The following is a 16,959-nucleotide window of genomic DNA, read 5'->3' on the forward strand; positions in this document are numbered from 1 at the left end:
TGAGATTTTGTGAATTATTCATCTCTTTTTAAGTCTGTCTGTGTGAACCGTACTTATTCATTTTTTTTCTATTCTATCTTTCTACTCTATTCTTTCTTTATATACATTGAACATATGGTATCTTCACCAACCAGGCTCTGAATTAGGCCTTAGTTGACAGCTGTACAACACAACCTGAAGAAAACCATTGCAGCTGTCCAAAATTCAACAGATTTTCCAGAGTGCATGCAAACATAGAACTTAATATGATGCTAGTAATTTCTTTCCATGTCTATTTTCTTTCTGTCAGCTCACCAACAAGTGCAATTACAGTTAACAAGAGAGGGAGAGAGTGTGGGAATCGGGCCTCGCGCTTTTTAACAACACATCACCCTGGGAGAGGCCGGACGTGAATGTGGATGTAAAACAAAGCAATTAAATACACACACTGGGTTTTGCCTTCTCCTCATTCAGGCTTCTGCATGCTGCTTCGATAAACAAATATAGACTTTAGGGATCAGGATTCCATGCAATTTGAATTAGACAACTGGGTAGCACACGATATAATTTATTATGCAGTGATTTAAGACCAGGTTGATGGATTTTCTTCTCCAAAAGACAAAAGCCTTACAGCTTGCCCATGACAATGTGAGGAGAGACTAAAGCTTGCCAACAATGAGATTCGTAGGAGGCTACATCTGTTGTTGTTCCTCAGTTTTACCCCTGACAGCTGCAACTTACTAAGCCTTTCACTCCTTTTTTTTTAAACTATGCATGTTTTCATTAGTTTTTCTTTAAAGTCTGGCAAACCATTATCATAAAGACAGCTGCCACAACACAGTAGGGTTTTCTACACATCAACACTGTGGTCCTTACTTGGGTGACCAAGGATAATTTTCACCTCACCAGGAAAAATGTTTCAATCTGTGATATCTTTAAAGATAATATCACATTATTGTGATCTGGATGTGTGACTGTCACTTCAGGGTGCACAGACCAGTCATGTATCTTTTTTTATTTATCTGAGTTAAGTTGTGTCTGTCACTAACTCTCTCACTCTTTTAATTAACAAGAATCACAAACCAGGTCACTAAAGTTAGCTCGTGAAGGGGCTGTGATGTACACTATTTCAACTAGCAACAAGGTATTCTGTTATTTTTGTGCTATTTCCACCTCATGTAAAATGTTGGACTACTGTTGGAAATTGAAGTTTTTAGCCAAAAGATTTACAAGAAATGCAATCAGAGAGCCTATTCTTCTGATCACACTGTTCATGTCTTTCACTTTATTTGATCCCTCGGATGTGGCTGCATATTTTCATGTGTAAACATAATAAGCACAGGCTGAAAATATGGGGCTGACAGGTGAAATCTCCCTCTATAGCTAATGATTAACTTGTCCAAACTCATTTGCAAGACACACACACACACACACACACACACACAAGCAATCCACACTGTACAACTAACTGGCACAGCTAACTCTGCATCATATTAATCATCTTCCTGTGTCTTGAGTATTTTCAAGTTAACACAAAACAGCAAACTAGAAGATGACAGTTCCTTAACACATCAATTACCCGCAGTATACTGCGTAATATAATGCAGTCATTTCTCAGGTTAAGCGAACTAGCCACATGGGCTCACACACACATAAACACACATTCATGTACAAAAAGGCCAAAGTAGACTGGGAGGCATAATTACCTTTTCCTTCTGAGGAAGTCAAGCTTTCAATTTACCAAAGTATAAATAGTTATTAAGAAACCACCACGTAAAACCCAGAGCATATAAGCGGCGACTCAGGTTTCTGACACACTGAGAAACCCTAAAAAGTGGTTCAAGAAGTCTGTGGAGCGGCTCGCTTCAGTGGCAGGTTCCTGGATAGTCTTTACACAGTCGCAGTCTTTATTTTTATCCTGATGAACACAGTGACTAAGATGAATGGACACGATGGAGTAATATTCATAATCATTGATCATGTTAATGATGATACTGTCAAAGATGGCAATGACAGACTTGTACAGTCACCATGAGACAAATGAAGACATAATGAGAAAGCAGAATTACAGTAAGTCCTGTTGGAATTGTGCTATGCTGCGAAGTTGGGGAATCAAAAACTTTTTACTGTACATGCAGTGCAAAGAAGAAGAAAGTTCTGAATTGTTGCCAATAAATAACGTGATTTTTCAGCGTATACCGTAAAACTGTGTAAAAGATGCATCTGCATTTGTCAATCCTTTGACATCTGAAAGGTTCTGAACAACCATTGTGCATTTTTGCATGTATTAGTCACAACAAATCACTTAGACTGTGAGTTTTTACTTTACACAAGTATACATACAACCTCTACAACCTTTTATTATGGGCTTACACAAGACTGGACTTCATAATAGTAAGATAATATACGATATTGGGGTAATGACATTTTTTAACATAAAATTTGATTCCTCATCTGAGGATTCATCTGATTATGCAAATATAAGCTGGGTCTGATAATAAATCCTGATGGAGCAACATAGACGCGCTGCTACTGCCTTGTTCCTAGAACACAGCAGGAAACACAACTTGCATCAAAATTTCATATGAACAACTCCCAGCAAGTTTTTAAAAAATCATACGAGTTGTGCTGTTGCCACAAGCTTGCAGAGATGGGTAGGTGTCCTGAGATAACCGAATGCACACAGCCTGACAGGTTGCATTAAAACACCATGTTTTGGAGGAAGAACTGGACACACACACATACACACACACTTCAAATTGGACTTGTAACCACCCTATTTCTAGCACATCAACAACTGTTGAGAGTGTACATTTGTAGTTGAATAAAACATGGTATTCCCCTACACACGCTGTCACACACATCACAGGGGAAACTAGGGGGTGAGTGGTTCTTGACTGTCTAAGCAGCATCCCAATTTGGTCCCAGCTACTAGTAGCTGACAGCCTCAAATATCTAGGGAGCATTTTTAAAAGGCCAGTGTTTGATGGATTCATGAAGAACACACAAATATAATTGCCATTTGTCACTGAGTCTTCAGTGGCTGCGCCACACAGGGACCGAGCAGCGGAGTGCCTGGAGAGCGCTGGAGCTGCGCCAGAGCTGTGCGGGGGATCGCTCTGTATGTAAAACTGAGTATACACCTCCGTTTTTGTCACAGAAAATAGGTCCTACCGGAGGGAGCTGGAAATTGCACCCAAAAGACAGAAGAAAGAGGAGGAGGAATACATATATATATATATTTATATATATATATATATGTCACAAGCCTACTGGAACACACATGCATACACACATACACAGAGGCAGACCTACCAGGATGGTATATGCATGTATGCATGTCAACTGAAACAAAGCTGTATAAACAAGAATTCTAAAATAGTCAAGAACATGAAAGTATAACACAGAGGTCAAACAGGGCAGTATGAAGATTCTCATTTGCACACGGCTACGCCAGAGAGTCGCAGGTAAGGCAGGGAGCAGATTGAACAACCACAAGCTCTGTGTTTCTAAAGCTCAGTCCTTTTTAATATTAATGCCCCTGAGACAGAAAGAGGGAGAAGAGAGACGAAAGGTGTTTGCGTAGGCTTATTAGAATGCCCATCATAGAGAGCATACAGTTATTCAAATGTCACATTATGTCAGCCAAATAAACACCACAATCCAGATCTTGTATTCATCTCCTAATAGCCATTATTACACAATGTCGGTTAACACTGAATGGAATATGAGAATGAAAGAGGCACCTTTATTTTTAGTTATGAGTCCTAAAAACAGCAATGGGCGGAATACACACAGCACCAGCCAGCTCTGAAATGCTAATTCTACTAACATGACCAGTGTTTTGTTTATCTTTTGGTGCCATGTATTAGAAAAACATGTATATTTTCTGCTCGGCTGCCCATGTACCTGCATGATTGAAATGCTAATTTGTAAATGTGCAATGACCTACCCAGACTCCTCTTACCACCACCACCACCACCACCACCCCCTCCTCCTCCTCTCTCTGCCAAAACAGCCTGAGGTATCATCTCTCCTCCTAACAAACAGCAGCGTGTGGAACAGCCCCTGCCTTTCAATCCAAGGGATATATTTTCTCATTAGAAATTATACATCTTCCCTGTCCATATTTATAGACGCAAAACCAGGGGAATTATACTGCAGAGAGAGTGAGAGGGACAGAGAGAGAGGAAAATAGTACAATGAATGTTATTACAAAGGGCTCTGATTGAAATTTTCCTTGGGCGTATCAAAGCCTCGTTTACCGTTTGACCTTCCAAACTCCGGGACAAGGACTTTCTTTATTGTCTAGAAGGACGCATTGGATGGATCATCATTCAAGAGTCCCATCACAACAAAAAAACCAGAGCTGTGATTAGTATCTATATGATATCAGCAGCGTCAATTAAGAAAAAAAATCGGTGATGTCAAATGGCAATCAAGAATGAGCATTTGATTAGAAAATTAGACTCCCATAGTGTAAAGATGTGGGCGCCATACCAAATCTGAGCGTTTACACAGAATGGATGGCGATCTAACACAGGCTAACAGAAATGTCACTTGTTCCAACAGATATGAAAAAAAAAAAAACATGACTATGGACATCACATGGCAATCCTGGCCCTGTCAGTGAACACACACGCATAATGTTTTGTGTTTATCCAAGATAAAAATGATGATGATGACCGCTGAGGATAGCTAAATTACCTGCTCTGATATTGGATCCTCATCAGCAAAAGTGACATGCTCTGTATGTGTATGTGGGGGTGTTATGGTACCCCACAACGGAGCTCTATTAGCTGTCTTCACCTGTCAGGGCTGATCATATTGCATAGCATCACATTTAAGCAGGAGGAAAAAAAAAAAAAGAAAAATCACATTTTTGTCTGGTTTTCAATCCCTTCTCCCATCCCTGGATTTTTGCCAATATGTGAGGGACAGTCTTCAGTGGTGACACACTTTTTTTCACCGCCTTGTAATTCTATGTGACAGTCATTCAAATTTGGCTCCTCCAACCTGCTGAAGGGGAAGTGACACTTGAAGACAGCATTTAATATTATTCTCCCCCCCCCACTCCCCTTCACTACTGCCGCCGCCTCCACCCAACAAAAGGAGAAGCAGGGCGTCAGGGATTTACTAATTTCAAATTTTGCTGCTGATTGAGTGGAAAAAATAACCCCCTCGGACCTTGTTCTGCTTAATTACATTTTACAGTAGCAAAGGCAACTTGAAAGACAAGAGCTTGATTTGATGACATGAACCTCTCAGCGTTCTCGGTGCATGGAGCTGGTTAAGGTGTGTGTGTGTGTGAGCGTGTGTGTGTGTGTGTGTGTGTGCTGGGAAGGGAAGGTTGGTGGGTGAGGGAGGGGGTCATCAATTATCCTTTGATTTCAAAATGGAACATTTTCCCAAATTAATATGTCTGACTGCTATCTAAATCATTGAAACTCCCAATGAGATGCCATTTTCTCTTACATGAATCATGTTGAAGGGAAGTCATTCACTCCCCCCCCCACCACCACCACCCTCTCCCGCCTGCCTTACCCCACACCCCCAAGCTCCGGCCACTGAAGTCTCTGGTCTCTCCACTGTTGTGTGGAATTTGGCATGGTGCTAATTTGAGTGCTACTAATGTAGCAGAACGCAAGACATCAAGGAGTGTTCAAAGCCTAACAACCTGGCTGCTGTGAGAGACACTAAATGGTGCCTTATTCTCTTCCTCTCCTCATTTCCGAGAATTTGTATGAGCGTGTTTCTGCATTGAGCTTTGTCAAACGCCTTTCATTCTCTCTCATCTGTCTCTTACTATCCAAGAGGGGAGAAAGAGTATAGTATAAAGACAGCCGAATGTGCGACTGCAGTATCTTTAAAAAGCTGCACATCTTGCACGGATTTAGGCTTTATACGGCTAGCTACCACAATTTCTAGAAAGATCAATTATGACGTGACTCAGAGCAGGCCTGAGGGAGCTGCCAGGCTCCATACTCCAAAAACGTGCTCCACCCTCTCCTCGCTGACGACTCAAAACAAAAACGGAGCAACAGAGCAGCAGCAAACGGGAGGGGGGGGAAGAAGGGGAGGGGAGGAGGGGAACGGGGGTATTTTCAGTTTCAGTTACATCGATGACTCAAATATTCCACCGGTTTCAAAATCTCCTTGCTGAAGTAGAAGTTCCACAGGAAACTCACTTGTTTGAAATTCAACGGCAGGGCGCGCAGACATGCACATGCGCACTTGTACACACAGACATATACACAAAAGGCATACACAGACACATGCAAAAAGGCAGACATAGAGACAACCACACACACCAAATAAATACAGTGTGCTTCTGCAGCAGATCCACTTGTGTGTCACACTAACGCAGACACTACTGGAGTCAGAGATGAGGATCTGGCAGTATAGCGCTACCACTCCCTAAAAGCCAAAATACAGCTCTCTGGGTCAGAGAGGGGATAGGCAGTCTATCAAAATACCCCCACACCTAGTTCCTTTATTTGCTCAGTATCAATCTCAGCATTAACCCTCTGCTAATGGGACAGCTGTGGGTCAGCGCCTCGCATCTTCGGGATGCCAATCAAGGCCTTAAGCTGAGAGATCAGCCTTTGGGACAGAGGTGCTCGTCTGCCTCTGAGTGGCTTTTTAAACACGGAGACGCCCGTATCGATTTTAGCTCTAGCCTGAAAGAGAGGAGGAGGGGTGGTAGTGGGAGTGGATCGCACTAGCCTGGGCCTGTGTCGGCGGCTGTGGCTGTCTGGACGGGAGCCATCCCCTGGTCCCCGGTCACCCTTCACTGATCAGGGGGCCTGACAGAATGACCTAGCAGAGAGGCACTGAACCTGCAAACACGAAGGGGGCAAGGAGCTGGAAGCTCGAGGGGGTCGGGGCTGGCGGGGGCAACATCAGCAGAGATCTCAGTAATAGAAAAGGGTTTTAACCTTAATGTTGGAGCCAAAACCCTGTTAGAGGCCAAGTAATCCCCCCTGCGCTGCTCTCATTTGAACTGGCTGATTTTTTTTTTTTTTTTTTTTTTTAGTGCTCCCTCTCTCTCTGTGAGTGGCTTTTGAAAAGCACCAACACGGTCTTGTGTGGCATTGGTTAGGGAGGCCGTAAACATGAGCCAAGCCTAACCTTTGCTAAGCAGACAAGGAGAATATCACAGAAGAGATAAAGGAGACTACAGTTATTCCAGCAGTCTAAACTGTATATTGTGTACACTATACAATATGCATCATAAAGGATTAAGAATTTTACTAGACATATGTGCAGCGGTGAAAAGTACTTTTATGGAAAGTACAAGTACCTGAAATTGCGCTTGAGTCTTTCCATTTTATGCCACATTATACTTCTACCCAACATTTCAAAGTAAATATTGTATTTTTTACTTCACTACATTTATTTGACACTTGTAGTTACTTTGCAGATTTAGATTTTACATTATCTGCTTATAATATGATGCACTGTTACAGAGTAAACTATCGATCGGTATAGAAAACACTTAAAATCAGTTCCACCTCCACCAAAACTAATATCAAATTGCTGCATTCATGGTAACAGTATAAATAATCCAATAATATAATGTGCATCAACAGCAAAATAACACTCTGAAAGTGTCCATTCCTCCTAACAAGCACTTTTCCTTTCAACATGTCAGTACATTTTGCTGATAACACTTACATAGTTTTCTATACTTTCACTTTCAGATCTGAATACTTCTTCCACCACTACGGAAATGTGCTGTATAAGAGACACAAAAAAGGTCAATTGGTGTTAAAACAACTCGGAAAGAAAAGTCTGAATACCCATATTCTCTGCAATAATCATAAAAAAAATACACTCTTCCTCCTCAATCAAAACCCATATATGTTGCCTTGTATCTCACATAACCACTCAGAAGACTGCAGTTCATGAATTGAGGTATGCATATCTAATCATTTGGCTCAAGTATTTTGAATATCTTCAAAAAAAAAAAAAAAAAAATTTAACAGTGAATAGGCTCGGGCACTTCGGGTAAAATATGCTAATTAACACACTTGAAATTTCCCATATGAAATCTATCTGCACCAAGACAATGAGAAAATAATTACAACAGAGGTAGAATTACAATGGCCATTTTAATCAACCCCTACACTAGCATTTCACCCTATTTATACAGTTTTTGATTCCATGACCCACTGGTAAGTAATCACTTGAAAATTACGGTTCAGTTTATAATAGGTCTATGCTTGAGTCACATTATTTCTGCATAGACAGGGCTCTGAGGATTACAATAAAGATATGAATCTTGCATAACAACAATCATCGTGCAGTTCCTATAGCTGAAAAAAAATATTCTAGGGGAGAAAAAACTGGTGTGAGGTGAAAAAGTCTTAAACTACTTAAGTAACTTTGGAATATACATGAGGCGAAGTGTGACAGTTTGAGAATGTTGATTCAGTACTTGTGAGGCAAAAATGTTTCAGCGCTGATGATTAAAATGATGATGAAGAAGCACTTGCCCTTTGTTTTAACTTAGTGTAACTCATAGATACGTTTCCATTTGAATAGAAACTGGCTTGTATCATAACACTTTATGGTTTTGTATGTAAATCTTAAGTGTTGCACTGTCAAAGAATCTGTTTTTGCAAAACAGGTGCAGCAGGTATGTGACACTCTTACATTAAACAACCCGTTTTAGGGTCACAAATTCACTTTCAAAAAGGTCAATTCTGCACACAGGTAATAACCTTGAAGGTGTGCCACTAAAGAATCCAATCAGAGATTCACACAAAGGCCAGACTAATGTCTTTCTTTAAAAAGGAGAGTCATGTTATTTGACCTTCCTTTCTCACTACAGAATTTCCCGGAGATAAAAAAAAAACGACCTGTTCTTCAGCAGCTAGTAAGGTCATCTTTATCAACCACAGAAGCATTTAAAAAGAAAAAGTATTTGACAATCCGGTGAATAATGTGACGATTAAACTCCTAAAACTGGTGCTGGGTGGTAGCAATTTATTTCCAGGCAAGGGCTGGAGAGCCAAGGCCCTGTTTGCAGGAGATATCAGCTGCTTGAAATCCCAGAACGGTCCCTTGAGGAATGTCTGTCTCCCCCTCAAGATTCTCCCTCCTCCCCCAGGATGGCAGAGCCACAGAGGACCCGTTCACTGACGGCAGCCTTACAGGCAGGACAAAGTTGTACTTTTTTTTTGTCTTACAAGCCACAGCAGTTGACATTCCCAGCAACATCCACATTTTAACTTTGTGTGTTTATAAAACTTCAGTTCAAAATGATAATTTCAGCCATTTCATCCTTTTTAGGTCACACTTTACAATCGTCTGATGATTCATTTTTGCATTTTTATGGAAAGATTCAGTCACTCTTAAAACAGTGTTTACAACACCCTCAAGCAAATGTGTGTTGTGCTCCAAAAAACAGTTTTCAATTATTAGGGAACTGCTGCCATATTTACTTTCCTGTTTAAGGAGAACCCCACTGCTTAAAAAGACAACTTGTCAAAACAACGTTATCATAACTGAAATAGGATCTGTGTTGTTATTACAATGTTACAATAGGCTTCCTCTTGTTGTGAAAAGTCACCGTCCACACACACTGTACACAGGCTTTAAAATCGGACAGAGGGGGGGAAAACAGCTGGGCCAGGATGTAGCCAGGCTGATGATTTCTTATTGATTTCCTGTTTCTGCAGTGAAGAGGGCTCTCAATTACCCCTGCCAGTAAGCAACCTGATTGGTCACCTCAACAAACAAAACCACAGTGAGACTGCGAGGGTCCATGACACAAATAGGTTAACTTGAGCCGCCCTGAATGTAAAGACTTTGATTTAACCACAAACAGACATGGGTACAATAAACTTTCACAAAGATTATCATAGCGCAAATTTGGGGTTCTGCCTTTATTTGACATGACTATTTTATGTTCTTGAAACTCTCTCAAAAGAGAAGTAGCATGTGTTCCTTCCTCTAAAATTCCCTTACCAGACAGTCTGCATGTGTGCATGTGTGAGATGTGTGTGTGTGTGTGTGTGGATGTTGAGGGGAAGGGGGGCGACATCAATTACAACGCAAAACTGTTGTCACAGGGGCTTATCTGCTGAGATGAAAGAAAAGCATGCCTCCCTCCAGAAGTGCAATACTCCACACACCTGCCAAGCTAAAAAGACCTCTTGACAGAAAATCTTTTTTTTTGCAACCGAATCTCTTTCCCTCGCTGCTTCGGTAAACAAGCCACTGGCAAGTCATTAAGCTTAATACTAAAAAAAAAAAAAATAAAAAAAAGGCAGGAAAAGGCGCCCTGGAAAAGTTAACAACCTAGAAACAAAAGAACTGTTGTGTCAGATGCAAACACAATCCTTATTATAGCTAGGCACTTACATGGATGGAAGCAATTAGCTGCTATTAGCCTTTGCTGACACATCTCACTCTTCTTAGGAACAATTAAACACACACACACACACAAAGCTTTTAGATGGTTTCCTTTTGTGACCTGCGATCTATTGCTCTGTATCAAATTTTGCTGAACAAGAGTTCATATAGACTTAATTAGACCTGCTAACCACTCGAGCAGTTCAGCGCCAAATGATTGTTTTGTGAAACCTCCCTGTGTCATTACATTTGCAAAATACAATGATTATTGCAGAGTTACAACACAGGTTTCCAAAGTTTCCTAAGTTATAAATGAGATTACAGATGCAGGAAAAATCTAATGTTATTGGGATGGTAGATTATTGGTGGGAACAATATACCCCTACAGCATTGTCTCAGCCTGTGACTAAAAAGCTGTCTAAAAGACACCGTTCAACAGAGAAATGTCTTCAAGCAGCTGGCACAATTCTTCTCCAATAGGTAAATGTTTGGTACGGGGTGAAAACATTGTGGCTAAGTTGCAATCAGTGCGTTAAGACAGTCAATGCCAGAACCACAAACAGGATTTCCCCACTTCCAAAACACAGGGCTGAAGGTTGGAAGGAAAAGCAGAAGTGGAGAAACGAGCCAAGTCTTGGTCATTATGGCAGAATGAAAGAGCATGCATGTTACCACTCACTTGCCAAGAGACCTCAGTGCAATCTTGATATTACTTTAATTGGAAACACTGAAGCTAATATTTTAGTTGGCTGACTGACCCTGCCTCGTGCATGTACACTGTACATGACAGTTGGAGCGTGTTAATAAAAAAAGGATGAAATTATTTCAATGTTAAATAAAACATTGCTAAACAGCTACTGCCGTTAAGCTCGACCATCTGACTATGCAAGCAAAATATGTTAATCGTTTTCACTTGCTCCAATTAAACGGCTCATTGTTGTTATCATTAAAAATAACACCGAGATATCCTGCTGTCCACCCACAGCTTTCCCAGGTCGTTAAAACTTACTTCTTACAGGCTCGCAATAATTAGACTTCTCCTTGGTCACGTGACTTTGTCCTTCAGTGGCTGGTTTCCTCGGAAACTGTGTTCTTCCTGATGATTCACTGTCACAAGCATCTAGGGTCACAAGCATTTAACGTTACACATGGCTGAAGAAGAAAAACCTGTTGTACTCAAAAGTTAAGCAAGAAAATATTATGCTGCGCAGTGACTAACAGAGAGAGTTTCGGTTGTTTAATTTAATGTTATCCTATTACCAGCTTAACTGTTCTAAATTAATGAGCACAGCTATTCCTGCAAAAACAGATGTAAACTTTTACAGCAGGTCAGCCACAGTGGACAAAATATCAGGGACAGCTGGACGTGCTAGAGATGCAGAAGCTGCTCTGCCTATTTTTGCCAGAAAAAACACAGGCCGCTGGCAAATGGTTGCACAACATGGTGGGGCGGTTCAGGTAAAGGCCTTGCCAGAGCTCTGGATCTCATTTACACTCCCTCTGCTCCTGGGTGTGCTCTACCTGCCAAGCTTCTTTAAACTGCCATAAAGGCAGCATTCATCCAAATTGGAAAAAGTATGTAGGCACAAACTCTAAGCCTGATAGCTGCACAAAAAACACAAGACAGTTTCACTCATCTCTCTAAGCCGTGTTCTTTGGCTTCTTGACTGCGGGACTTGCTGACGCTTTGCTCATTACACACTGCTGCTTTGTTCAGTAAATAAACCTTCCACAATGACTTTATTCACTGGTTTGCTGCCAGATGACTGCTCACAGCCCACAGTTTTTCTCATAGCCTGCAAGTTTCTCAGTAACTACTGTATCTTGATCCTCAAAAAAAAAAAAAAGTATGAAGAATGATTCAGCAGAACCTTACAATCATGTTTACCAAAACTGGATGTATTGATGCGTTTGTTCCAATGCTTCTTCTGTTTGTAAAGCAGTGATGGATGAGGGAGTGGAATGGATGGGCAAAGGCCAGCAGCCCTAGATAGATATGGCACATATCTCAGCTTGGAGCTGATGTATTGTAGCAGCATTTGCGTTAGCAGCAGTACTGTGTGATGCATCGCAGTATTTTGTGATCACAGTTAGAAATAAATTGGTCTATTCTCAGTACATCTACAGTCCCCTGAGAGGGGAAATCCAGTCTTAACTGCAAGCGCCTTTGAAGGTCCAGCGAAAATCCATTCGCAATCCAGCAGCCCCAGTGATTGCTTACTTTGTCCTACTTTGCTATTTTTTGACAGTGCCATAATGATGCTTGGTATAAATAGGATGGTTAACGGTTCATTGCTTGTTTGAAGAAAAATGAAAAGGGGGTGTGGGGGTAAGCTTATTTTACATGTGATAATCTTAGGGGCAACTAGAAAGTTAATTAAAAACTATAATTGGCTGTGGTTGCTGTTAATAGTCAGGGCGTTTCTTCAGACTTTATTGAGGGAAAAAGCAAAAACATTATCAAGGCTTAACACTGGAGCACGGATACTGATGTGTACTCAAAGTCACATGAACATAATTTAAGAAGACAAGGCTGATATTGTCCCAAGCAGACTGATAAGTGCTGGTATGCACCATTAATCTGAAAATGCATTCATCGACTAACTTTCTACATTTGCTTTTTAGACCGTTTTCTGTCACGTTGGACGGTACAAGTAACATGAGTTCTTGACTGAATATGTCACTGATATTTATAGCGCAGTTTCAGTGCCCTGGCAGCGAGGAAAAAAAAGAAAACACTCCATAAACATTCTCAAGAGAGAGCTTCATGTGCACATGAGCTGAGCATTACATAGCAGGGACTCCTACATTTTCACAAGTCACTGTCTGTTCAAATCTTTTTGTGTTGTGGACCAGCCAGAGGAGTATTATGTTGTTAGATATGAAGCAGTGTGGAGCTGGGCATGTTTACACTTCATAAGGAGTTTTTTTTGTCACTACCTTACCATTTTATGGGGAAAAAAATTTAAAAATACCATGCTGAAGGACCTCTTACACCCTCTCATGGCCCATATAGAGCCACATAACCCACTTTGGTAACCTGAATTTTACTTTTACCTCCCCCGCTATTGATTTCTGGCCTCTCCTGTGAACTCTTACCTTGTGTGGCTGACAATAGGGGACTTGTCTCTTGCTGAGGGCCCTTCCCTTGCCCTGCCGGCCCATCCGGAGGAAGCACAGTCTCCTTGGACATCAGACAGTCGTCTTTGTGGGACACACACAGCAGAAGAAGCAGTTCCTCCCTTTCCTCAGCCCTCAGCGCTGTGAAAACCAACGTCTCATCATCAGCACAGGCTTAGCAGACACACAGCAACACAGTGCAGGTCATTACTCGACACGAGAAAGTTGTCTGCTTATTCACACACTGAGAAAGTGACGTCGAGCTGCAGTAAAAACTTAGTGGAAATTTCCCCTTCTCTCGCTTTTTACACAAACTTGCTGAGAGACTCCATATGCAGCCCATTTGCTCTCACACTCACTTTTGTTTTATCGAAAAACGACGGACGCTTCCTAAGTGTTGTTTATAGCTAAAACGGATATATTGTTTGGAAAGCATAACTTACCTTTCAAACATGTCAACTCCCTTGATTCAAATCTGACTTATTCCCATCCTTCCTTCCTCCCACTCTTTCCCAAGAAGAAAAAAAGAAACTGGGTGAAAGAGTAACTTAGCGTCCAACAACTTTTTTCCGTAAGTTCAGCTGCCAGTGTGCCTCGGTGCTACTTTGTAGCTGCTTTGTAGCCTGATGTTGTTGACGTACAGCAAAAAAATCAAAAATCGTCCTCGCGACGCCTTCGACATTCAGCGGCGGTAGTTCGTTACGTCTCAAACATTTTCATCATATCCGGATTCCTGCAGTACAGCCAGTGAAGTTACTATTCTCCCTCTCCCCTTGCCTCTCTTGGCGGCAGAGAAGTGAGCAAAGCCCTCCCTGAACATGTGTCCCCCAAAAACAAAATTAGGAAATAAATAAATAAATAAAAAAGATACAAATTTAGACACGCAGTCATACTTTCAGGGGACACGTGCTTCATTAAAACACAGGAAAACTAGTTCCACAAAAAATAAATAATAATGTCTAGAGTTTGAGATGGGGTTTTTCCCACTGCAAAATGCTTTTGAACACTTAAGTATGTAAAACTAATCTGTGACATCAATCAAAGCAACAGTTGGCACTCAAAATGTCATTCAGTGAAGGGTTAGGATTAGAGGTTTATTGCCTTAAGAAGCTGATTTAAAAGTTTCTACATGATAAATTAAATCTAATGTTGTTATGGGTCATCTTTAACAGCTGTTTTATCATCTTGGTACTTCATGACTTTTCCTAGTTTTACAAGATTTGCTTACGAACATGATTTTGATCTGATGACATGTTTCGGGAAATAACTCACTGAAATCACTTCAGTTTACAGCTCAAGTCTCTGAGACTTAAATATGGTAAACAAAACAATAGATTTTCATATGCTCTACATTTGCAATTGGTGTTCTCATAAATCAATTAAGTTTATTTGGATTTCAGCTATTGGAGTTTTATAACAGTTTGCATAAGAGAGTTTACGTAAGAGGTTTAAAGTAGGTAGTTAGACCTCTCCGGGGTCTATTACCCCAAATATAAGTACATCACCCTGTAGGATAACATACAGTGCATTATTTTGTCTGAGAATGTATTTATGGCAACAAAAAAGAGTAATATTCAGTATAATTGTTAATTCGTAGCTCATATAACAATGATCATTGCCATATTTTGTCACCTTTAAACAAAACACATCAGTTAATCTCTTATTTACTCCACACAGAACTGTGCTTCATTGAAATCTTCAGTATCTGAAGTTAGGTTGGTTTGATCCCTGTCAGCCTTGCGTTCAAACGCAGCCTGCGGTCACCCTCATCTCCATGGAGAATATGAGCTTGAAGCCAGCTGGAAAGTTAGCCAACATGAATGAAAAGTTTGCTGTGAACTGCAAACTATAAATAAACATCATAATTTCAACATCTCAACATCCAACATCACCTTTACATTTTCTCTATTTCATTTCATGTATAATTCACTTTGAATAAATGGCAAGGGAGCCCCGTGCTGTGTCCTCTGTGTAGTCAGTAGGGTATTGTTAGTGCAGTCAGTGTCTTGCTGATTGCCATCATAGCCATTGAACCCTATTGGTAACAGTATAAGTGAGATTTAAGCCTTGGTAACATGAGAGTGTGGAGGTGATTGATGTGAAATATGCCCTCCCTCATTGACTGGCTGAACTCCATTTTCTGCTCCTAATGCAGAAATCACTCCGGGTCCCCAGTATAATGATTTACGATGAATCTGTGTCAATGTTGAACTCGGCAAACCCCACGTAATCCATCTTGCAGATACACCTACCTACCCCGCCCCACCTTGCCTGCTCTCACCCACCCGTCCCTTGCCTTCGCGATGGAAAGGTAAGGAATGCAGCTCTCTCTCTCTCTCTCTCTCCGTCTATAAGTGTTGAATCCATTACAGGGCTGATGTGTAATCACAGAGGACCTCTGTGCCCCCTCAGACTGTAATTACCTGGATACAGATACTCCCTCACTCCATCCCCTAGAGCTGCTCAAAGCCAAGAACTCCGTTAACCAGCATGCAGTGCTTTCAGCTTGCCTATCTGGGTGGCCACGTGGAGACACAGTATATTTGAGAGATGTAGCCTGTAAGAAAAATCATGGATAAAATTGCATTTAAGTAATGGGATTTTGACCTTGCAGTGTGTAATGGCCATGGTTCACCTCGGAGATTGAATCATGCACAGAGCAAATCAAAGCCTGCACCTTGAAAAACTCACTGCAAGCCATCTGCCCCCCACCCCCCCCAACTACACCCCCATACACATATGGAAATCTTTTGAGGACTGTACATGCAACATGACTGCACCGTGAAATCAACCCCCGTTGTCTGTCTTTGTCTCTCTTACATGGTGACACCACTGCTGCTGCTGACAAACATTATCTTGTGTGTGATCATGTGCATAGTGTCATCCCCCACTCCCTCCTCCTTCAAAATAAGTCAAAGTGGAGCCGGCTGTGTAGACACAGTAGGCTGTCACACTGTGTCAAGCGTCGGTGTCAGTGTTGCATCTGTTGCAGTCACATCTCAAAAGACACAAGGAAACGTCTCTCTGTTGACTTCATCTGTTTGTTTGGCAGGCTGCCTGATTGCTGGAGTGTGTAGTGGCGAAGAGAAGAGAAGCGCCGGCTCAGTCGGTGCACACGCTGCCGACAAGTCTAATCCTCCTTCGCTGGGAAGGAGGGAATCTGGCCCCAAACAAACACGCATCTCTGTTTCTTGCTTTCTGGCACACACACAAACACACACACACACACACAAACACACACATCCCAAAAACACTCACACTGCAAGCATCCGTGTCCTCCTTCTCAAACAGCAAAGTAGTCCAAGCATCCTAAGTGTTTGCTGCTTGCCTTGAACACATTTTATAAACAGAATAACACATATACATTTGGTAACAAAATCCGTCTACTTACACCTCTAAAGTTCACTAACAAAATGTTACAATCTGTGTTTAATCCATACAGAAAACAAAGTATAAAAATGACAATTTGACGTTCATACAATCAGTATTTCCACACCA

At 41.3% G+C, this 16,959-nt stretch overlaps 1 protein-coding gene across 5 annotated transcripts in view; it reads right to left on the reverse strand.

Annotated features, from left to right (window-relative positions):
- The window catches only part of mdfic (MyoD family inhibitor domain containing), a 220,951-nt gene extending 206,674 nt beyond the window's left edge, over positions 1-14,277 (reverse strand). For 2 of the 5 annotated variants that reach the window (XR_006400425.1, XM_044342637.1), the window contains exons 1-3: positions 13,905-14,274; positions 13,441-13,602; positions 11,351-11,461 (exon numbers count right to left, since the gene is read on the reverse strand). Coding sequence is in view for 4 of the 5 variants with exons in the window: in XM_044342637.1 (XP_044198572.1) it covers positions 11,351-11,461; positions 13,441-13,534 (205 nt within the window). In the remaining variant the exon portion in view is untranslated. Of the gene's footprint in view, positions 1-11,350; positions 11,462-13,440; positions 13,603-13,904 lie in introns of all 5 variants that reach the window. The other 3 variants (XM_044342638.1, XM_044342636.1, XM_044342635.1) reach the window with 3 other exon arrangements.
- Between the last annotated feature and the right edge of the window lie 2,682 nt (positions 14,278-16,959).

The sequence above is a fragment of the Thunnus albacares genome, chromosome 23 (assembly GCF_914725855.1).
Source record: "Thunnus albacares chromosome 23, fThuAlb1.1, whole genome shotgun sequence".
NCBI lineage: Eukaryota > Metazoa > Chordata > Actinopteri > Scombriformes > Scombridae > Thunnus > Thunnus albacares.